The 24,890-nt window shown below is 43.5% G+C and overlaps 1 protein-coding gene across 1 annotated transcript; it reads left to right on the top strand.

The window, feature by feature from the left end:
* The first annotated feature begins 1,840 nt into the window (after positions 1-1,840).
* On the top strand, positions 1,841-24,590 carry LOC112540151 (uncharacterized). Its single transcript, XM_088138485.1, has 12 exons — positions 1,841-1,944; positions 2,209-2,325; positions 2,990-3,210; positions 5,417-5,596; positions 5,731-5,816; positions 7,428-7,531; positions 8,555-8,622; positions 13,672-13,818; positions 16,003-16,093; positions 21,950-22,074; positions 23,339-23,483; positions 24,539-24,590. Exons 1-12 carry the CDS (start codon positions 1,841-1,843, stop codon positions 24,588-24,590), a joined length of 1,440 nt encoding a protein of 479 aa, XP_087994611.1.
* The last annotated feature ends 300 nt before the right edge of the window (positions 24,591-24,890 follow it).

Raw genomic sequence — 24,890 nt, 5'->3', positions numbered from 1 at the left:
CCATTCCCTTCTACCAGCACTTGCACATGTTAAACGTTTTCCTTCAATTTTCCCATCTTTAGTAAATATTCCACCAAGATACATCAATTCATTGACTGACTCTAGTTTAAACGTAGTTGATGGATCTGCAGTCTTTCATTCTATTTCCCTGTCAATCGCCCTGTCTTGATCTTTGATACATTAATTTTCAGTTCTATACTTCTCGTTGCATTATACAGTTCATCTAACATTCACTGCAGTTCATTTAGATTCTCACCAGCAACATGGCATCACTTGCATGTAAAATGCATGTCTCTAACCAACATACCTCTCACATCATCACAAACATTCTTTATACATTTATTGATAGTACATGAAACAACCAAAGGAAGACCACACATTTTTAATTAGTCCCTGCTCAGACTTAACCTTTCACTAAGCATTCCATTGATTGTCACACATTTTTTATTTCTATTACATATCACTTTTATTGCATTCAGCAAGGAACTTTCAACTCCATACTTGTGCAAAACATTCAACAATCAAAACCTATTCACTGCTCGCTTTCTCAGATTCAAACATTTCTCCGGTATCTTCTGAAGTGCAAAATCTGGTCCGCACATTCTGTCTGGCTTAAAGTTAAATTGTGCTTCCCAGATTTTGTTCATTGCATCACTTGTACCTTTTTAATCAGAGTTCTACCAAATGTCTTTCCAGGCACTCTTAACAAACTAATCCCCCTGTAGTTTTTGCATTCACTCTTGTTACCATTCCTTTCTTAGAATGGAACAATATCAGGCACAGATGAACTCTTCATACCTATTAAATAAGTCCCATAACCACTCTGCAAGCAAATGACATCCATATTTCTCCAGTTACACCATCTACCTCAGCGATCAGAGCCATCGATGTACAATTTAGTGCTATTATACTTAAATATTATTATTCAGTTTTATCCCAAATCATTTATCACTCTTATTTTTAATTCCATTCACTTTATCAGAGGGTTCTTGTTTCCCCCTTTCACTAGCTTCCCAAACAGTTGCTTATTACCTTCAAAAGCGTTCTGTATCTTCTCTGCCCCTTTTAATTCTAACCATTCCTTCTTCTCTTTGACTATATTCTTTGTAACTATTTCTCTCTGTTTCATATACTGTAAATATCCTTGTTGTTTTTGCTAAAACATTTTCTTACATGCGTTTTTGTCATCTATAGCTTCTTTCACTTCATCATGCCACCTAGCATCCATTTTTTATCTCCCATTAGCACAACTCTACACATTTCTGAGGCACTCTGTAACCCACTTATTTTCAGTCTGTTCCAAACACTGCCACATCCTCTTTTCTTATTTGCACATTCCATTCATTATTTGGGGAGATTAATCTATCCCCTGGTTCTTTTTCCATATAGGAGTCATCGTTTTTCTTCCTTCAGTCTTCCTACTTTCACTCTAATTTCTTTCACTTTTTTCCTTTTCTTCCATGCCCCTTTTTCTCCCAACATCCACTCTTGACATTATGAAATAGTAATTTGTCCCACATTCCGAACTACTCATTATCCTTCATTAATTCTCTCAGTATTTAATCCTAAACAATCAAATCATGCTTTTAATTAATCCTTTTTTCACATATAGATGTGAAACAGGCCTTTACGGTCCGATGCTTAGAATGAAGAGAGGAAATCAGTAAAGATACTGTAAAACTAAACAATTGGTGCTTTGATGGGTCTAATATAACAGAAAGGGCCATTATGACATCATGGAGATTGAAGATTCCATAATGTTGTAAGTAAGTAGAGATGCCAAGACAAGCAGGTGGATAACTAAGACAGGAATCCTGGACCATGAAAATCATCTATATCCATGCATAGCTCCCATGCTTACAGCACCAGGAGGCAGGGGATGAAGGCTATTCAGACTAAAGATCTGGTGAATCAGCTCCTGTGGAGCTGGTTTCAAACAACCCAGTAAGTTATAAAACCAAAACTCCCACCAACCCACCTACTGGTAAAGCATGTATTCTAATAGTAGTTGGGAATGAGCGTGCAATTTACAATTTTCCTTATGGACAAAAAAAGTTTATTTTGCTTTTAGTTTTGATTGGTGAACTCTGACCTTCTAATAATTAACTAATTCATCTCAGAAGCTTGGAGTCTGATCACAACTGCAGTAAGTCATTTCTCCACCATCCTATCACCAACCAGAGCTAATCAAATACTTGTGCCCCACAGAGAAACCATTACACTCCTGGTGCAGTTTGCAGAATACCAGGCCCAGAGGTTATTCCAACGATTTTCCAATAATCGCCTACTGCAAACCTTGATTCCATGTTGGAGATGCTTTTTCAGGTGAGCATTTCTACTAGGAAGAAGCTGAACGTCTAGAGCAGGGGGGACAATAAAGTACAGAGGGAAAAGAATGTACAGTTGTATCTGTATTTAAAAAGGACTCACTTTGCCAAATATATTCATTACCCGCTGAATTGTTGCAAATTTTATCACCAATTTTTAAAATCTATTATTATTAAAATTTGTCCTTGCATTCCACTAAAAAGCATTCAAATTAATGTACCAATCAGACAGTAAAACTGCTGTTAATGTTTTATGTGGATAAATAATCAAACACTGAGAAGCGGCAGACAAAACAGCAGCTAAAAAACACTGGACTGAAGATTTTTACATATCATTAGAAGGGGCAACATGATAGAATTTGAAAGTCTTTGCAGGAAAATAAACTCGATGGGGGACTCTATCACTGAAGCAGCCCTTTCTCTGGAACTGATATGTCTTTAAATACAGTTGCTTTTGTAAAACAATAATTTAAAAACAATGATGAAGATTTCAAATATGTATAATTTGCACTGGAGTGAAGCCTGGTTTTAGCTGTAGTTTTTCTGTTCCTGCTCATATTCAGGATGCTTCCAAGAGTGATTTCTAAAACAAACCTTCCAAAACGCGGTTCTCTTTTACAGTATAACTGTTTTGGTATGTTTTCCTTTTTGATCCAACAAAGAACGAAAGCTCCGCTCACAGCACACCAAGGAAAGGATCAAAGAGAAAGGGGAGATGCTAATCAGAAGAATCGAGCTACAAATCAGCAAAGGGAAGATGGCAGAGCTCATCCCACCTCTGGAAGAGAGAGAGCATCACTGCCTTCTGAGTCTATCTACAGCTTGTTTGACAATGATGGGCGGTTAGATGTCTTTAGTATGCGCAAGCTGGTCTATGAGAGAGGTAAAAACTGGACGTGTCAGTGCAAATAGTGAAACCTGGTTTTACATCTATCTCCTCTGTGGTGAGAAGATCCCAGTACACACAAAAAAGTAGGGCTGGTTCTAACAAATGTAAGAGGGAGCTTTTTTTCTTTTTTTAATGTGGGAGTTAGGGGAGGAATGATTCAACAAATCCAATGTTACATTGTTGACCACAGATCTTACAAATTAAACTCAGGCAACTGGATGCCTCTGAGATATATTGCATCACAAGCCCCTCTTAGCCCTAATTAGTATGGTGGCCATGTGTTATGGGAATTTGGGTCCAAAGCAGGTTGGCTTTCAGTCTGATAGATGTTGGGATAATTTACATCACTGTCTTGAAGTCAGGGTTGTTATTATTATGGAGGAGGAAAACTACGGTAGTCCCTCTTTGCCTTTTTCAACAGGAGCTTTTCAGCTTTGCAAAGCATTGTGGCAATGGAGGTTAACAGCTGCCCTGTATGGCAAAAGAAGGGCTTGCTTCAGACTAAAGCAACAGGCGATAGTTGCATCAAACAGCCCAGTTACACTCCAAGGGCAACCTCAGTTCTCATGTAAGAGCTTTGCCCAATTTACTGCTCTCTAGGTGTGCAGAGACTAAGGACACCCAAGCTCTTAGCCAGCGTGGCCTAGAAATTTGGAGAGTTATAGCCCTTGTGTATTCAGAGGGTACCCCTGGGGGAAGCCATCATTGGCATTAGAGTTCAGAAATAGGCAGAGAGAGCACTTTGTAGGATAGCTTGCTGGTTGCTGAAAATGTTGCAGGCTATGCTAAGATAAGTTTGGAAAACAGTATGAGCTGGCAAGGTGCTTCATGTTCCAAATATGAGAGGCCATGCTTAGAATACCTTTACTTGTATAAATTATGCCTTGACTGCTAAGATATTCTGAATATGCAGCTCTGCCTTGTAATTTAAAGTGCGTTCATTGACCACAGGGATTCCGACAGGAAAGCAAGATCACACAAAATCTAAAATCAGCTTGGTCCTAGGATCATGCTGTTAGAGATCCATAATTTTAGCTGGCTTTCATAATCACGATCCAGACTGTGGTATCTAGGAATGTACAGCAAGCCTCTCCAATGTCAATCTGGCCATACCATTTCTGAGTTGCAAATGTCCAAGTGACCATCCAATGACAACAAAGAAATAGAAAACCTTGCCTGAAATCCTGCAGTCACGATACAGTACAGCTATCAAGGAAAGACCCATTATCCTTCCCTGCAGCAAAAGCTCTTGCTTGTCTGCTAGCTCATTCTGTAACCAAGTTGCCCCAAGAGCCTCAGTAACAGAATGACCAAGTGTCCCCAGGACTTCTTCCAACTTTGGAATTAGGGATCAGCAAGAGAAATGTAATCCTTGCCTAACTGTGGTATCCCAAACATGAGAAGAAGACTGGTCATGTGTCACACGTACTGGATAGTAGCAGCACATTGTATGTGGGCTGTGGGCTATATATGTGAAGATATGAAAGCTTGTGCTTTCCATCAGGCTCAATAGAGCAGAATTACTAATTAGTCTTTTTCTGCAGAAATGGATCCAGGTTCTACCTGAAACTTTCAAAAAAATCATATACTTTGGGGGGGATCAGTTGTAATCACTCATATCCTGATCTGTGACTTGGTTTCTTTTGTCTAGACCAGGAGGTGGAGCGGGGAAGAACTAAGATCAATATACAGCATGATGAATTAGCTTTATGGATGGTAGAAATGAAGCCAAGGATGTTGGAAACCAACTGTATTCATTCCTGGGAAAACAGATTTGTTTCCAAGTACAGGAAGCAACAACACAGAGAGGTTTTAATCACCCCTTAAGCATAGTTTGGGAACTGTCCTATGAGGATGGGATGGAGATTTGGAGTTAATGAAGGACTTCTGTGCCAGAGTAACCTATCGGGCAGAAAGTCTCAGTACAAGCTGTGTATACAGTATTTTGCAATTCCATCGACCGAGGAAAAAACTTTCAAATGAGCTTTCAAAGTATTTGACTACCGCACCACATCCTCTGGCAGTTAGGAAGAGGGGAATTTGGAGCAAAAAGTATTCTGTTCCCCTTGGCTCCCCCTGCCCCCAAAACCAGTGTTTTGCAAGATCTTCAGTAGGATGAGGGACATAATTACACTTCCCAACCAATGTTCCATGGGGCTATATGAGAATGAACATCTGTCTGTCTGTCTATCCATCCAAGGCACACATCCCAGTGAAAGAAAAATCACCTGGAAGTTTCTATTTGGTGTGTACCCTGAGAAATCCACAACTGAAGAGAGGAAGGAGCTGGATCGGCAAATGTCTTCCCAGTATCAATGGATGAAGCATTCATGGAAGCAGCACTTCCCCTGGGCTGCCAGCATGAGGACCCAATGTGATTGTAAGTGCTGCGTCTGCCTGCTAGCTTTATATATCCCTAGGCTCCTCCCACTGGGTGGAGAAACAGGGCTCCTCCTTTTAAAGGGCTCCTGCCTGGACAACGAGGTGATCCCTACTCTTCCCTTGTGCCTGCAGTTGAGCTTTCCTTGGCCATTCAGAAACACAGTGAAGACCAGAGGGAAATGGAAGCAGCCAGTCCACCTACAGATATCTACAACGAGGTGAGGAATAAAGCAGAGGCTATGCTTCTTGAAAATAAGGCAAGCCGGGCCACTAGCAAACTAACTGTGAACTGGACTTCATAATTTTATTCGATGGTTTAGTTTAGTGTTGTCCAAACTTGGCCACTTTAAGATGAGTGGACTTCAACTCCCAGAACTCCCCAGCCAGCCATGGGAGAGTTGAAGTCCACTCTGGACTTCTGGGAGTTGAAGTCCACTCATCTTAAAGTGGCCAAGTTTGGACAACACTGGTTTAGTGCATGGCTCAGAATGGAGAGGGCTGCTTGTTGTTCCTCTGTAAAGTTAGACAAAGAAGTGCAGATTTTCCACTTACCACGGAATGTCCACAACCAGCCAGCAGTCCTATGAAATTAGAGGTTTCCATGCCAAAAGTTTCTTCTAAGCATTGATGAACCTATCATCAGTCAAGGCCGAATAGTCTGAATATTCAAAGCTAGCATTTCCAGAAAAAAGACGCCCTCCAAATCTTCTCACAGACTTCTTAAAATTATATGTTAAAAAGTTCAGCTGTGGAAGGGGTGAATCAGGATGGATTGTGTGACATTGTACGGAAGGTGTATTCTTGAACATCTTTTCCATTGGTTAGTGCATTTGCTCTCACTAGGACTAGAGGAAGGGGAGGAAGGGAGGAGGCAGACTAGGAAATGAGTGCTAGTAGAAAGGATTAAACCTTGCCTCGTCCAAGGGCTGTGGTCCGGGGCCCAGACCACCCTCCCAAAAAAGCCGCATGGATTCCTCAGGGTCATTTTTTAAAATGTTCACAGAGGCAAACGCTCTGATGGCTGAGACCCATTGACAGCTCAATTCAGCCTATAATAAACCTTACTTTCTGTCCCCAGACCAAAAACTCTTCAGATTTGCTTTGTAATGTTACCCTTTTATAAGATCATCTACTTGTCTTTCCCAGTCAGAAAAACTTCAGTTATGTTGGCTAGGGCCTCCGTAATCCCCAGCCAGAATGGCCAACTGTAGGAGACTGATGAGGGTTGTATCCATTGTACCTGCGAGCCATCAGGTTGAGAAATATTTGTATAACGATAAGGAATCCATGAAATATAAAGGGGTTAATATGGCACTTATCCCCTCATTACTGATTGTGTTGTCCACAACAAATGCATGTCCTTGCTATAAAGGTGTGCTTCTTTTCAAATTCCCAACCAGGAAAGTCTTCACCATGAGTTTGTGTGTTTTATGTGTAAGAATGAATGCATGGATAGATGCATCTGTGGCCTTGTGCATCTTTTATGCATGAGTGGATGTGTATGAATCAGCATGGCGTTTGTTTGGCAGCAAGAATGCGAGTATGTGGTGGTCAAAGGGCAAGACTTCTGCAACCTTGTAAAGGTTAAGTGTAACCTTTGTGTGTTTCATGGTGCCTGAAAACCATTCCATATGCATGAAACATAGAAACATGGGAGGTTAGTTTGACTCATTTTGTCTACTGTTGTTGATGCTGACTGAGAGATGGTCCCCCAGATACTGGCCAGGATGTTACCTACCTGTTGGTGGAGTTGAGCCTCATGTGTGCAACGTGTGTGTGCTCAGTCACTAAGCCTAAACTAATATCAAGCCAATTCTGTCTTTCACCAGAATAGTGTGTCCTTACAATACGTTAATGAACAACAGTTCCAAAATGCGCTGAGAGACATTGATGCTGACATACCCCGGACTGATCGACATCGGACCTTCTTCCAGTGAGAGCGTCTCCTTCTCCAGCCACAACTAAGCTGAAACCAAAGGCTGGCTATCCAGCCCATTTGCAGACTCAGAGCTTTCAGGCTGGGTTGCTCTCTGAACAGCTTGCCCAAGCTGAACATAGCCAGCCTGGCTTCTTCTGCTTTGCCAGACCCAGGAAGAAGAATGTTTATAAACACCTGGTGAATTGTCAGCTGTAACTGACAGGTCTCATCTGGCTTGGTGGATCAAAATTGGTGCAGGGCTAAGTGGGAATATCTATCAAATCAGATTTGATTAAAATTGGGCATATCAGAAACACAAAAACATTATTTGGGGGAATATTTGCATTTTTACAACAAACTGATTTGATTACTCATCCCTCTCAGAAAATGCAGAATCTTGTTACCATTCTTTTATTTGCTGAATTTACCCTGCGTTCCACCTTGGAAAAAACCAAATTACTCAAAACTGAACTCGTACAACCAAGACAGATTCAGTGTAGGTGATCTGAAGTCATATTTCCTGACCATTTTTTTTTTTTAATTAAAAGCAGTCATGGAGTGATCCAATCTTGCTCATGCAGGATAGCTAGACAAACAGATGCTTAACTTTCCCACTCCTGTGCTGGTTTTGTGAACTAAATACCTCCTAATATAGTTACTAGCTTTCTGGATTGAGGCCACTTAGAAGACTTAGACACACTCCTCCTTAAACTGCTGCTCTAATCAAATTGGTTTTCCCCATCCCCAAAATGCTTCACCGCTTTTTAAAAGACAACCTCAGTTTATCTGTGCCAAGAACCACAACAACAAAGAACAGGGACAACCTTGAAGTTGCTCAGTTACCCTCCGGCAGCAGGTTGAACAGACTTTGAACTACATTTCTGTTTAGATTCTAAGAATTATTCATACATGTATGCAGAAACACACATACCACTGTATAATTTGCAAACTTGATGCAAATCCATGTCTTCTCTTATCTGGCGATGAATGATCTGTCGCTGCTACCGTAGCACCTGTGAGTTTCCTCTCTCTTTACAGACGTGAAGGGCTAGTGAAGCTGCTTTACCTCCGGGACATTCTCATCACGTACGCAGCCTTTCACCAAGGTGAGGAAACCATTGTATAATGCCTGCTTCCAGGAATTTCAGCTGACAATATCAGTCTCCTGCCTGTTGTTTCCCTACTCTGTCCACCTCCCCCCTCTCTGTTCCTGACACTTAACGGTTCCACCATTCATCATTTATATGGGCCTCTCAATGTGCCAAGTATTTTTCAGCCCAAAGTATTTTTCAGAGAGATGCAGAGCTTTTCTTAAGGAGGTCTAAGGAAGAAACAGACTTGCCTTCCAGAGGTGTCTGCTGAATGTTGTGCTAAGCATTCCCATATCTGATATTTGGTAGAGGTTGCATAATGCAAGATGTGCAAAATCCTATCTCCATCTCTCCCCACCCAGGGCTGGCTCTATCATTGGGCAGAGTGTGCCAGCTGCTTTAAGGCAACAGATGCTTATAGAGTAGGCAGGGCAAGCTACGCGTGTGCCCTGTGCTTTCTAAGATAGCTGCTGCTATCAGGTGCTGGGAAGGATATGCTTCCATCATTGTCACTACCAATCTAATCAATTAATGTACACAGAATTGAGAGGGGCACTGGGGTGGGGTGGGGTGGGGTGCCTCAAGCAGCAAACTGTCTTAGGCTAGCTCTGTTCCCCACCCTTAAACCTCTGAAGCTAGTCACGACATTTCTGTTCTTTCCCCTAAGATTGCTCTTTACCCCATGTTTTGAAAAGTGCTTCGAGAGGCTATTGTATTGGAAGTGGTATAAAAATGGTGCACATATCCTACTTTAGGAGTTTATCATACAAACCGATGCCTTTTCATTCAAAAATGAGTTCTACTAATTCAACAGGACATTTTCCCAAAGAGGGGTGCATCACATTGCAGCCTAGATGTAGAATTCTACCTCGGGGGTGGGGGCGCTGCTAAGGACTTTTGAAGGCTGCAGACCTTCCTTTCCACTAGCACAGCTTCTTCGTTCCAGTGGAAAAGAAATCCACACCAGAGCGTTAACTGCTGTGTTGCAGGAGCAAAAAGCTCCATTGGCAGAGCTTGGGCAACTGTTGCTCCTTTCTAGCCAGCCCTACCATTAAGCGAGGGAGGCAACAATTCCAGGCCACGAACACCAGGAGTTCCCCGCTGTTCCTCCTGAGACTTGCCATGCCCCTGGGTTGGATGGCAGAGCTATGTATCTGCCTACAAGCCTCCCTGGGTTGTGCCCCCAAGGAAGCAAGCCCTACCATCAGAGGCATTACAGGATACTGGCCTATCATCAGTTTTGAAGGAAGAGGCAATATATTGTCGAAGGCTTTCACGGCAGGCATACGATGGCTGGTGTGGGTCTTCCGGGCTGTGTGGCCGTGTTCTGGAAGTTTTGTTTCCTAATGTTTCGCCAGCACCTGTGACCGGCATCTTCAGAGTGCAGGAGCACAGACAGGAGCAGTTCTCTCTGTGCCCAGGGTGATGTGACCCTTTTGTGGGTATTTATAGAGATCTGAGGGGGAAGGGGGGGATGGGGGGGGTTGGATTACTGAGTGGCTGCTTGTTTTGGTGTCAGTATCTGTGTGTATCTTCCTGGGGATTAGGCAGGGTTTTTTCTTCTATTGAATTGTTAACGAGGGGCTTCTGGGGGTGATTAGCAAGTTCATTGTGTGAACTGTTCACACGTCCTGGTGGTTGAGCTGAGTTCGTTGACCTTTTGCAGGCTGTATTTTTCAGGATTGGTAGCCAGGTTTTGTTGATTTTTAGACTCTCCTCTTTTTTATTGAAACTGTGCTGGTGTTTGTGAATCTCAATGGCTTCCCGGTATAGCCTGGTATAGTGGCTGTTGGTGTTGTCCAGTATCTCTGTGTTTTCAAATAGGATTTTGTGTCCAGTGTGCTTGAGGGCATGTTCAGCTACTGCAGATTTTTCTGGTTGCTGTAGTCTGCAGTGTCTTTCGTGTTCTTTTATCCTGGTATGGATGCTGCGTTTTGTGGTCCCGATGTATACTTGCCTGCAACTGCATGGTATGCGGTATACTCCTGCGGTGGTGAGGGGATCCCTTTTGTCTTTTGCTGATTTTAGCACTTCTTGTACTTTTCTGGTGGGTCTGAAGATTGTTTGGAAATTGTGTTTTTCCATCAGTTTTCCCATGCGGTCTGCGACCCCTTTGATGTAGGGCAGAAATACTTTGTTGGTGGGTGGCTGTTTTTCTTCTTCAGTTGCATGTTGTTTTCTTGGTTTGATGGCTCTTTTTATTTCATTCTTGGAGTGAAAAACACAGAAGTATACCGCATACCATACAGCTGCAGGCAAGTATACATCGGGACCACAAAACGCAGCATCCATACCAGGATAAAAGAACACGAAAGACACTGCAGACTATAGCAACCAGAAAAATCTGCAGTAGCTGAACATGCCCTCAAGCACACTGGACACAAAATCCTATTTGAAAACACAGAGATACTGGACAACACCAACAGCCACTATACCAGGCTATACCGGGAAGCCATTGAGATTCACAAACACCAGCACAGTTTCAATAAAAAAGAGGAGAGTCTAAAAATCAACAAAACCTGGCTACCAATCCTGAAAAATACAGCCTGCAAAAGGTCAACGAACTCAGCTCAACCACCAGGACGTGTGAACAGTTCACACAATGAACTTGCTAATCACCCCCAGAAGCCCCTCGTTAACAATTCAATAGAAGAAAAAACCCTGCCTAATCCCCAGGAAGATACACACAGATACTGACACCAAAACAAGCAGCCACTCAGTAACTCAACCCCCCCACCCCCCAATCCCCCCTTCCCCCTCAGATCTCTATAAATACCCACAAAAAGGTCACATCACCCTGGGCACAGAGAGAACTGCTCCTGTCTGTGCTCCTGCACTCTGAAGATGCCGGTCACAGGTGCTGGCGAAACATTAGGAAACAAAACTTCCAGAACATGGCCACACAGCCCGGAAGACCCACACCAGCCATCGAAGAGGCAGTAGTTAGCTTTGGTCCTGGATTACAGTAAATTCTCATTATTCACAGTAATTATGTTCTATCAAATCGCCACCAACACTGAATTAGTGAATACTGAACTGTTGTTCCTAGGGAGATATAGGATTAGGTTCCTGAAAGCCTCTGGTCACAACATCTTCATCAACCAATCAATACATAACCTTGTTTTAGGTGTGTTTCTGTTAAAAGACACCTTATTTAAGATATACAGTATATATTTCATACCAATAAAGTCCTGGAAAAAAAGATAAACAAAATGTAAGCATTTAAGGTTTTATTAAACAATCTTACTTCTGATGGCCATTTAAACCAGTGAGATCACTGAGAGAAGGCAGACATGTGCAGAGCAGTGATTCAAAACTTTCACTGCATTACCGCAAATAACTGCAAAAGCGTCACGAATATTGATTTTGGAGTTACAAATAAATTTTAGTGAGTCGGCGAATTCACAAATATGGAACCCATGAATAATGAGGATTGACTGTAATTTTGATCAGTTGAGGTTGAACCTCTGTACATGTTTTTATCTGACAAGAGGCGTCTATGAACCCAGTGGGACATATTTTTAAGAAAGCATGCAGATGACTCTGTAGCCTGCACAACAACATGCTATAGGACAATTATTGTTCATGACCTGTTCTTGCTGACGCCAAAAAAAAAATGCTTTTATTTTACTGTGAGTAATGACAGCATTCAACTTCTCTGCTCTCATGGTCTGAATTATTATTATTATTGTTGGTATTCTACAATTAGATTCACAGTCAAAGACTGGTGGAAACTGAATAATTCAAGTCCTAACCATTATTACGGTTAGTCCCACAGTCAGCCAGACGTTTAGACTGGATTTGGCAGTATTGTCTACCTATCGAGTCCTTCCCAAGGACCTGGGATAGGCAGATGTTGTTGTCTGATGGTGTTAAAGGTATCATCACAGGATATAAGCTGTTCCAAGTAAGGCTGCCTTTTGCAATTGACTGATGGTGATTTTGTCAATGCCGACGGTGTTCACGTGGTGCTCCAGATGTTTTGGGATTGCACAAGGCGCCTATTACTGTTGGTACTATCTTTGCTTTCTTTTGCCACAGTCATTCAACTTCTATTTGCAAGTCTTTATATTTTGTGATTTTCTCCAGTTCTTTCTCTTCTCTTCTGCTGTCTCCAGGAATTGCAATGTCCACTATCCAGACTTTTTTGTCTTTCTTATCAACAGGTATTAAGTATGGGGTGTTATGTGGCAGGTGCTTGTCTGTTTGAATTCTAAAGTCCCAGAGCACTTTAGTTTCTTCATTTTCTATTACTTTGTTTTGTGGACCCACCAGTTCTTGCTTGCAGGAAAATGGTATTTCTTGCAGATATTTCACTGCACCATTGTTGCTACTTCGTCATGCCGTTGTTTGTAGTCAATCTGTGTGATCTTCTTGTGGCAGCTAACTGGGTGGTCCATGTTTCTTCAGCTTCTTTGCAGAGGCGGCATTTGCTGTCTGTTGCTGTCTTCTCAATTCTAGCTTCGTATGCATTTGTCTTTAAGGCTTGGTCTTCTGCAGGCAGAATTAGCCCCTCTGAGTCTTTCTTCAACTTCCCTGCTCTTAGCCATTGCCAGGTCTTGTTGTTATCTGCTTTGCCTGCTAGTTTTTTTGTGTACTGGCCATGTAATATTTTGCCTTGCCATGTCTCTTTTCTATTCTTCATTGAGTTGGCCTCCCCTACCTGGAATTGAACAATTCAACCATACTGGTTGGGAATTATGGGAATTGTGGTCCCACACATCCAGAGAGAGAAATGTGGGAAAGGCTGGCCATATAAAAAGAAGGTGAAGACATTTTGGAGTCAAGCTCAACTTTTGGAGATTGCCGTTGTGCAGCTTTTGTGGCTGCATTGTGAAACAGGTTTGGCATCATTCTCTTCCCAGGTGTTTTTCCATTTCCCAATCTAGCCAATGGTTGTGGAATTCCCCAGTGGCCCCCACTCAAGTGCTAACCAGAGTCGAGCCTGCTTAGCTTCCCAGCCCATACGAAGTGTTCTGAAGCTGAACTCTGAATGCGGGGGGGGGGGGGGCACTAGTGCTCTGGCTTCTTCCCTGTTTCTGGTTTGTTCTCACCTATCCGCAGAGATCGGATACTGCCGGGGGATGCATTACTTTGCCAGCCGCTTCTTAGAGACCCTGGACAACGAGACAGAGGCTTTTTGGTGTTTCGTGGGATACATGCGACGGTCAGCATGGGGCTTCACCACCATGGGTGTCCGTCGTAAGATACGTGAGTAGGGGGAGAACGGAGGGGCGAAGACAGATGTAGCCTTTGCCAAGCAGCTGTGCTGATTGGAAGCGTTCTCTTTGATGCAAACATCATGCCTCCTCTTTGGCGAAAGCTTCAAGGGAAGGAGAAGAGACTGCTTCCTGCAAGTTTGCAGAAAACATGAATTGTGGAAAATGTCCATTGGCTGATAGTCTGGCTGCAAGACCACCTAGGGACCTTCCCCACTGGAGAGTGAAAGTGCTCTTCCTCTATCCTTGAAGTGGCAGAAGATGATTCCAGTGGGAAACATGTTGCGCCTACTGCCACTCCCTGTCCTGCTGGTGCCTCTCTCCCCAGTCACTGCACTCCCAAGACTTCTCTCCAGGGTCACGGGTGGAAAAGCTTAACAGATTCCATTCATCTTGAGGCTGCCCTGGGACAGTCTCAAAATTAGGGGGAAAATACAACTTCAGCCCTATATGGCTACAGCTGACTTAAGATGGTCTCACTGATAGCAATATCATGGGGACACAGAAGAAAAACGATGTTGCCAGGGCTTGTATGTGCTGTGATTAAGTGGGGAAAGGCCCTAAGACTTGTCACTGCAAGTCTCAAAGTGGGTTTCTTTTTTTAAAGGCCAAAGGTGAGCACAAAAAGAAATCAACATCTTTGTGCTGTGGACCTTGTGGGGGAGAGAATGCCATGAATACCAGTCAGCCCTGATTGAATGTATCTGAATCATCAAAATTAAAGAAAGCCATTTTCACAGTGGGAGCAAAAAACCTGCTGTAGCATTATTTTAAATATTACAGCTGCCTTTGAGGGGGGCAAGAGAAAATGGGAGTGGGTTGCAGATGGAAGAGAGATTAGGTGGGGAAAGATTACTACTGTAAGTGTTGAAACCCTGACTCCAGGCATTGACTCATAGTGTATACCAATAGAAGCGAATATGTGTAGCTCAGGGCTGAACTGTGGAGTCCCTGGGGTTCTCTGAGCTTGGTTGTTTTCTTGCAAACGTTTCATTACCTGGCTAGGTAACATCTTCAGTGCTAGAATGCTAAACATTCCCATATTTGACATTTGGTAGAGGTTGCATAATGCAGGATGTGCAAAATCCTATCTCCGTCTCTCCCCACCCAGGGCTGGCTCTATCACTGGGCAGAGTGTGCCAGCTGCCTTAAGGCAACAGATGCTTATAGAGTAGGGTTAGGGTTAAGTTAAGGAGTTTTGCCCAAGAAGAAAAAACAGGAGTCATCTACAACATACAGTGTAAGGACTGTAACAGCCACTATGTAGGACAGATAGGCAAAAGGCTAGCAGAGCGCATCCATGAACACCAACTAGCAGTCAGAAGACACGATGAAAACTTCTTAATCTCACAACACATGGACAGACTTAACCATAAGTTCAACTGGGAAACTGTCAGCATCTTAGACCAAGCAAAATCCAAAAATGTGAGGGACTTCCTGGAAGGTTGGTATTCAGACAAGGCAGCCATCAACAGGCACACAGAGATAAACAGCATCTACACACTATTCAAAAGAGACAATAGAAAAGAAAACAAAAGACCAGAACATCTCCTCACCAGCAATCATCACCCAGGTAAGCAGAGATTACCACCAGGCATACAATCAAGCAGTAAGCAATATCCTAATCAAGGAACTAGCAGAGGAAAAAATAAAACAAAACAAAACCCACACCCCCACCAACGCTGGCAGGGCATGCCACTGTATATAAACAGAGAGCAAACCCCAGTCCATTCTAGCACTGAAGATGTTACCTAGTCAGGTAATGAAACGTTTGCAAGAAAACCACCAAGCTCAGAGAACCCCAAGGACTCGTAGTGTATATTCAGCTTTGGGAAGATAAATGGTATCTAAGGCAAGGTTGGGTGCATTTAGTGATTTTAAAAAATAATAATCTGTAAGAAGAAAAAAATAAGCTTTGCAACCTGCATAAGTGAAGATGCTAATGTTTGTTCACGTGTGCCACCTGCTAAGCCTGAATCACCAGTGGTACAGGAGAGGTCAGGAAGCATTGTCCTGGCACAGTTGGGCAGGTCAACATGCTTTATGTGAAGTGTGAGAAATCTGGGCAAATGAAGGCTTTGTGATCAACACTCCAGTTCTGATCCTTCTCTGACAGAGAGATGACATCAAGAGGTACTGAAAAGAAGGATGATCCTCTCTTGTCATGTCCATACAGAAATCTGTGAGGAACTTCTGAAGCACGTGGACCCTGAACTCTATGACCACATTGAAAGGGTCTCCAAGGAAAAGCTGCTGTTCTGCCTCAGGTAAACATTCATTTCCTTTCATCCAATACAGTGAGAGCTGCCAAGCTGCCCTCCACCAGCTTGTGGGGTAGCATCCCCCAATCTTGCATCCCCAGAACACAAGTCTACTGCTCCCATCATCTCTGGGACTGCCCATGCTGACAGCATCTAAAGCAGTGTTGTCCAAACTTGGCCACTTTAAGATGAGTGGACTTCAACTCCCAGAAGTCCAGAGTGGACTTCAACTCTCCCATGGCTGGCTGGGGAATTCTGGGAGTTGAAGTCCACTCATCTTAAAGTGGCCAAGGCCGAGAAACACTGATCTAAAGGCTTCAGGATGCAGAAGGATGTGGCTAGAGGTAATCGAATTCTGCAGAGAGAAAAGATGTGTCTGTAACTTGCCTAAATCAAATTGGTTAAACAATGCTTTTGCACCTGTACAACACTAAGATACTAAAAAATAGGCAACACAAACCTCAGATAGGAAGGATTTGCATATCTCTAAGAAGACACCTTTCAGTCTTTTTTATTTGTTTGGAAGGCAAAGCATTCCTCCTGATGATTACATAGGCACATCTACTGTATTGTTCCCCTTCGTGGATCACTGCCTTGTCGTGGCGAAGGGGCTTGCGTAACTCAGTGAAGCCATGAGCTATACCGTGCAGGGCCACCCAAGACGGACAGGTCATGACAGAGAGTTCTGACAAAATGTGGTCCACTGGAGAAGGAAATGGCAACCCACTCCAGTATCCTTGCCAAGAAAACCCCATGGACAATGTTAAAAGGCTAAAAGATATGACGCCGGAAGATGAGCCCCTCAGGTCGGAAGGTGTCCAATATGCTACTGGGGAAGAGCAGAGGGCAATTCCAAGTAGCTCCAGAAAGAGTGAAGCGGCTGGGCCAAAGCCGAAAGGACGTTCAGCTGTGGATGTATCTGGAAGCGAAAAGAAGGTCCGATGCTGTAAAGAACAATATTGTATAGGTACCTGGAATGTAAGATCTATGAACCAAGGCAAGCTGGATGTGGTCAAACATGAGATGACAAGATTGAACATCGACATCTTGGGAATCAGCGAACTGAAATGGACGGGAATGGGTGAATTTAATTCGGGTGACCATTATATCTACTACTGTGGGCAAGAAACCCTTAGAAGAAATGGAGTTGCACTCATAGTCAATAAGAGAGTGGGAAAGGCAGTAATGGGGTACAACCTCAAAAACGACAGAATGATCTCAGTGCGTATCCAAGGCAAACCATTCAATATCACAGTCATCCAAGTCTATGCCCCAACCACTGATGCCGAAGAAGCTGAAATTGACCGGTTCTATGAAGACCTACAACACCTTCTAGAACTAGCACCAAAAAAAGATGTCCTTTTCATCATAGGGGATTGGAATGCTAAAGTAGGAAGTCAAGGAGTAATCGGAATAACAGGCAAGTTTGGCCTTGGAGTACAAAATGAAGCAGGGCAAAGGCTAATAGAGTTCTGTCAAGAGAACAAGCTAGTCATAGCAAACACTCTTTTCCAACAACACAAGAGACGACTCTACACATGGACATCACCAGATGGTCAATACCGAAACCAGATTGATTACATACTTTGCAGCCAAAGATGGAGAAGCTCTATACAGACAGCAAAAACAAGACCAGGAGCTGACTGTGGCTCAGATCATGAGCTTCTTACTGCAAAATTTAGGCTTAAATTGAAGAATGTAGGGAAAACCACTAGACCACTCAGGTATGACTTAGATCATATTCCTTGTGCGTACACAGTGAAGGTGATGAATAGATTTAGAGGATTAGATTTGGTAGACAGAGTGCCTGAAGAACTATGGACGGAGGTCTGTAACATTGTACAGGAGGCAGCAACTAAAACCATCCCAAGGAAAAAGAAATGCAAGAAAGCAAAATGGCTGTCTGATGAGGCATTACAAATAGCTGTGGAAAGAAGGAATGTAAAAAGCAAGGGTGAAAGGGAAAGATATAAGCAACTGAATGCAGATTTCCAGAGAATAGCAAGGAGAGATAAGAAGGCCTTCTTAAATGAACAATGCAAAGAAATTGAGGAAAACAATAGAATGGGGAAGACTAGAGATCTCTTCAAGAAAATTGGAGATATCAAAGGAACGTTTAGTACAAAGATGGGCATGATAAAGGACAAAAAAGGCAGGGACCTAACAGAAGCAGAAGAGATTAAGAAGAGGTGGCAAGAATACACAGAAGAACTATACAAGAAAGATCTTAATGTCCCTGATGTCCATGCTGGTGTGGTCACTGACCTTGAGCCAGACATCCTAGAGAGTGAAGTCAAGTGGGCCTTAGGAAGCATTGCTAACAACAAAGCTAGTGGAGATGACAGTATTCCAGCTGAGTTATTTAAAATACTAAAAGATGATGCTGTTAAAGTGCTCCACTCAATATGCCAGCAAGTTTGGAAAACTCAACAGTGGCCACGGGATTGGAAAAGGTCAGTTTACGTTCCAATTCCAAAGAAGGGCAATGCCAAAGAATGCTCAAACTATCGCACAATTGCACTCATTTCACATGCTAGCAAGGTTATGCTCAAAATCCTACAAGCTAGGCTTCAGCAGTACATGAACCGAGAACTACCGGATGTACAAGCTGGGTTTCGAAGAGGCAGAGGATCTAGAGATCAAATTGCCAACATTCGCTGGATCATGGAGAAAGCACGAGAGTTCCAGAAAAATATCTACTTCTGCTTCATTGACTATGCAAAAGCCTTTGATTGTGTGGATCACAACAAACTGTGGCAAATTCTTAAAGAGATGGGGGTACCAGACCATCTTACCTGTCTCCTGAGAAATCTGTATGCGGGCCAAGAAGCAACAGTTAGAACCAGTCACGGAACAACCGATTGGTTCAAAATAGGGAAAGGAGTACGACAAGGCTGTATACTGTCACTCTGCTTTTTTAACCTATATGCAGAGTACATCATGAGAAATGCCAGGCTGGAAGAATCACAAGCCGGAATTAAGATTGCAGGGAGAATCATCAATAACCTCAGATATGCAGACGATACCACCCTAATGGCAGAAAGTGAAGAAGAACTAAAGAGCCTCTTGATGAGGGTGAAAGAGGAGAGTGCAAAAGCTGGCTTGAAACTCAACATTAAAAAAACTAAGATCATGGCATCTGGCCCCATCAATTCCTGGCAAATGGAAGGGGTAGAAATGGAAGCAGTAACAGACTTCATTTATTTGGGCTCCAAGATCACCGCAGACAGAGATTGCAGCCATGAAATTAAAAGACGCTTGCTCCTTGGGAGGAAAGCTATGGCAAACCTAGATAGCATATTAAAAAGCAGAGACGTCACCTTGCCGACAAAGATCCGCATAGTCAAAGCTATGGTTTTTCCAGTAGTAATGTATGGCTGTGAGAGCTGGACCATAAAGAAGACTGAGCGCCAAAGAATTGATGCCTTTGAACTGTGGTGCTGGAGAAGACTCTTAAGAGTCCCCTGGACTGCTAGGAGGTCAAACCAGTCAATCTTAAAGGAAATCAACTCTGATTGTTCATTGGAAGGACTGATAATGAAGCTCAAGCTCAGATACTTTGGTCACCTAATGCGAAGAGAGGAGTCTTTGGAAAAGACCCTGATGCTGGGAAAGATTGAAGGCAAAAGGAGAAGAGGACGGCAGAGGATGAGATGGTTAGATAGCATCACTGAAGCAATGAGCATGAAACTGAGCAAACTCAGGGAGGCAGTGAAGGACAGGAAGGCCTGGCGCAATATGGTTCATGGGGTCACGAAGAGTCAGACACGACTTAACGACTGAACAACAACAACTGTATTGTTTGCTTAGCAGTGATAACTGTCAGCCCAACAAGGTAGACCAGACTAGGAAACTGATGCCATGTAGATCAGGACTAGTTTTATTGTAAAGGTACAGTAACAGAATCTTGCAAGTCTGAATGTGCTTCCCCCTCCTGCCCATTATCTCCATGTGAGCTAGGGAGGGGTTTGTCTGAGATATTTCCTCAAGTTACATTTTTGACCTGGGCTCAGACCACTTTTATCTCACTGTTGCCTTGGTGGTGGCTCTTCCTCCGGTCCTTCAAGGCCACTCCCTCTCTCCTCTACAGATACAAAAGTGATTTGCCATTGCCTCATTCTGGGATGTTTTTCAACTCCCAGTCTAGCCAATAGCCCTGGGATTCCTGGTAGTCTCCCATTCAAGTATTAAGCTGGCTTAATTTAGCTTTCTGAGATCAGACCCGGTCACCCAGGTGCTGCCATCTGCTGTAACAGTGCTCATCTGCATTCCTTAATGCCATAAAAGGCAGATGCTGGCAACCGAGCAGGGTGGCAGTGCTATTAGGGCTGGACCGCTAGGTACAGGTACAGGTTCCCAGGTCCCACACTATGGAAGGCTCCTAAATCTAGTATGCAGGCTTCTTCCAAACAAATTTAGAAGAAGTCCTGCCCTATGCGCTTGTTTCTCCCACAACTGGCTGGCTGGCTTACACACATATGTACGCTTTCTCTCTCTCTCTCCCCCCCCCCCATCCCCTGCTACACAATGCGAGGAATACCCTTTCTGTCATTCCTTTCACCTGTTTAAAAACCTTAAAGCCCTTTTTAAAAAAAATTACAAAGAAGTAACTTGTTAGAAAGAGTTTTAACAACCCACAGAGCTAAGCAGCTGTGCAGCCCACTATCTTGATTTTTCACATGGAAGATATTAGAAAAAAAAGCCGGGGTGGGGGGGAGAAAGATGTCTCTGCTGCTTCCTGGGAAGCCAGATGATCAAAAGGAGCATGATGGGGAGGGGGAAGAGGCCTGGGTGGAAATGAGAAATGGGAGGGGGAGGAAGAGTCTAAAATCCCAAGAGTTGGGTGTAAGGACCCCCAATGGGCCCCTGGCCTAAGTCTTCCTTAACCTGGCAGAGCTACTCCTGTTTGAAAACAGAGGTCTTGACTCCACTTGTGCATAAGAACGGCATATCTCAGGAACATCTGTTTTACTGCTGTGATCCCATGACATTGCTTTCATTTCATCCCCATCTCATCCCAGCCTTAAATTGCCCTTACTGGTCCAATATTAAAATCATATTTTCCCCCCTGAGCCGGTAGCAAGCCTCAGTTTTATTTTAGGGTGGAGCAGTAACGTGGCCTTTAGTGGGTGCAGTCTGCAAAGTGGCTCCTGGTCCTTTCAGCTATGGTGGCCATACCCTCTAGTCCCTGGGCACTGTCCTGCAGGGCCATGTGGCAGCAGGAGAGTCTGGCTCTTTCAAACCAAGAGTTGGGAGCTGTCTGGCCCTTTCAAAAGCTGGACCCTTTTCTGATCATCTCTCAAAACATCCCACCAAACTCCCAACTGTTAGGCAGGGTTGGGAGCTGGCTGGGTGTTGCTCACAAAAAAGCAGGCTAACACTTGATCCAACACAAGTGTGCATAGCACATCTTGCAAATGCAAAATCAAGACATCATCACCAAGAGGCAAAGCAGAGTGCAGGCATCTGAGAAGAGCAGCAGAGACAGCCCTGTTTATGCTGGTTTACTTTTCAGATGGCCCAAAGAAGGAACAGAGAGTACTAACTAAACAATGGAGAGAGGACCATAATTAGGTTCTAGACATGGAAACCCTGCCCCCTCATTTCAGATTTGATGATTAAACAGTGAAAGAAGTACAGTCTATCCATCCTCAGATGGACCTCTTACCTTCTCCAGAACATAATATTTAAAATAAATGCCTGGGTTGAACCTCAGCAAGCTTTTTGCAGCAGACATAATTGGCTGAGGAAGCATCTATAGATGGGAAAGTGGGTTGGGGTTGAGGCTGGGGTCAGGAGAGAGGCTAGGAGAGCAGGCTTTCTTCCTTAGCTTCTGCCACAGCTCTCCTGCCTCCATCCCAGGTGGCTGCTGCTACTTTTCCAGAAGGACTTAGAACACTCGGATGCTGTGAGAGTCCTGGAAATCAGTGCTTTGGAGTCTGGAAAGTTGAACTTTGGTGCCTGGATATGGCGGACACGCAGGGAAGGTGAGCAGTTCTCCATGGGGAAGAAGGATCCACATCTTCTCAAGCCAGAGCCACAGTAAATGCTCAGAAACATGAGCTGAGGTTTCAGATACTGATCCAGGAAGCTGAAAGATGTAGACGTAAAGAAGGGCAGGGGCCTTTGGCAGGCTAGGCTGGAAACAGCTTGAGAATAGAGAAAGCTGTCCTCCTAAGCTGCAATTGTTTATCAAAATTCATTATATGGCCATACTTGGTCAGTATTCTAGTATTCCAAACTATTAATATTGGTAGACATAGGCAGTCTTCCTCAACATGGCACCTTCTGCATATCTTGATGCTGGTTGGAAATCTTAGAAATGTAGTCTAATACATCTGGAGCACTAAGTTAGGGAAGGCTGGTTTGGGACATGGTTCAAATATACAGCAAAAAGAGGTGGTGGATCCTGCAAGTAGTAGAATAGACTGTACTACCTCAGACTTAAGATGGGAGGGATCATATTGTAAAAGATAAGAAATGAAACTTCAGTAGAAATCAGAAACCAGCACTGAAAAAGACAGATTCTTTTAAACCAAGTTTATCCTTAACATTGCTGATGTTCAAGTTGCATGGAGTTTATATGCAGGACTATATGTGATACCTCACCTGGGGCAGCACAGACAGGCCACTGTGATTTTGGGACAAGAGAAGAGTAAAGTGGGATAGTCCCTCTCCCTAAGTAGGATGAGGCAGCTAACTTACAGCAGGAAGTTTGAGAATACCATTAATGGACAACTCCTATTAACTGTGCTTAAAAAAAAACAACTATACCTTTATTTAAAAGATACTTTGACATGGATTATGACTGATGATCAAAGCAATTGGTGATAGATTTCAAATCAAATATGACATAAAATTATCAGTTATTAAAAATACACACCAATCCTATCATCTTGGTGATATTCTGATTTTCTGCCTTGAGCTAGCTACCCTGGTAAGTAAAAATTGCATTTGAAATCCATATATATTGACATGGGGAGCAGAATGTTGGTGCCTACTAAATGTTGTATAACTTTTGCTTTAGCTCTAGAAGCAGATAGAATGTTGGTTTCTTCAAAGGAAGTGTGACCAAGAAAAAGTGTGACCAAGAAAAAAAATCTCTGACCCTATTCTTCCTCACTGTAGTAACTAACATCTCCCACAATTGCTACCACATCTCTTCCTTCCAGAAGTCTTCCAAAACCGATCTTACATTAGTCCCAGTTCAGGAGAAGGTCTTGTCAAACACATCCTGTTCTCTGCTCGTAGGTGTGGAGGCACCAGCTCCAATCACATCCGTGGATCGGGATGAGATTACATTTGAAGTGTTACTTTGCATTGCAGTCCTAATCCAGAACCGGAAGCAGCTGCTTCAGTACCAGGATGTCAATGACTTTTTCCTGTTCACCCAGAGGTAGGCGAGTGGCCTGAAAGGGCAGGTTTTCCAACTGATTTCATTTCCTCCAACTGAATTAAAGTTCAGGACCAAAATCCTTTTTGTGCAACAGGGAACATTTGCCAATGCATTTTGGAAGACATGTATGCAGAAATCCACTCATATTATTGGGTCCTTTTGATGGTGTTTACAGAAAGTTCAGAGCACTCCATGCATATTATGTCAATTTCCTGAACAACAGTCCTTTAAATAAGGCCAGTATTCTCTCTCTCACACACACATATCACATTCCAGAGTCAGGGCTGAGCAGTTTCCTTTAGCTTTAGCTTTAGCAGTTTCCTAGAGTCATCAAATGAATGTGTGGTTGGAGTAAATGGGCGAGTGCCCAACGATGCAGGAAGTCCACCTTAACCCACACCCTCCAGTTAGAACTAAAGTGAGCAGTCTATGGCCCTGAGCCCATTGCTTGTGCCCCCAGGGATCTTCTCTTATCACTACTGCTGGAAACGAACAGAGTGGTTTCCTGCCATTATGAGAAAAGAAGCACAACCTGTAAGACTCTCCCCAAAAAAGCCAGGTGCTGTTGTGTAATGACCCCGGGCAAATCGTCCTCATGCCAGATCTCATCAGATGGCAAAATGCTGCCATGACCCATGCCTTCCCAGATCTGATCATCTGTTCCTCTCTTTACCTGTACAGCAACACAGCTGGAGAGTTTTCAAGGAAAAGGGACAGATGACCCGACTGTGGAAATGAGCTGTTCTCCCTGCTTGGGTGGGACAAATAAAGCTCAGTGTTAGCCAACAAGGGGAAGTGGTGCCGATCTCGATGCCACCTGGATATCCTGCTTTGGAACTTGATGGTCCTTAACCTTGTGAGAGCTTGGCTGCAGTAGATCCACTTAGCTTAGTGCCTGCTTCCAACTAAACCCAGCCCAGGGCTCCACGGGCAAACACAGAAGTCTAGCTGGATGGATCCGGAGCTCTTGGAAGGCAAAGACTATGGTTCCCAGCGAGGGATGGGAGGCAAAGTCTCCATCAACTGTGACCAATGTTTCTTCAATGTTGTTATAGGTTGCAAGGCAGACTTCAGCTGAACATGCTGCACGGGAATGAGCGGCCATGAACATCGTGGGCCAGGAAAGCAGGGCTCTACTATAGATGCTCACCAGAACATCCTGGTAGGAAAAAATGGGCTTGAGCACCCTCTGCGGGACGAAATGAGAGAACAGCTTCTTGAGAACTACTCTCCAATGAAGTTATAAACAAATCAAGCTAATATTTTGTCCAGGCCTCTTAATAAGTGAACAGAGAACTTCAGACGCCTCTGCACATAAAATCTGTACCTTACAGTACTGTTGTCCCACAGCACAATTTTTGTTTGGAGGAATCTCACAGACTTGGAGCATCTTCAGGGAAATGCAGA

The sequence above is a fragment of the Python bivittatus genome, unplaced genomic scaffold (genome assembly GCF_059951505.1).
Source record: "Python bivittatus isolate LINGU-HERP-01145 unplaced genomic scaffold, Pbiv_v1 ctg000220_np1212, whole genome shotgun sequence".
Lineage (NCBI taxonomy): Eukaryota > Metazoa > Chordata > Lepidosauria > Squamata > Pythonidae > Python > Python bivittatus.
The sequence above is the reverse complement of the archived record's forward strand: the minus strand, read 5'-3'. Positions and strand labels throughout refer to the sequence as shown.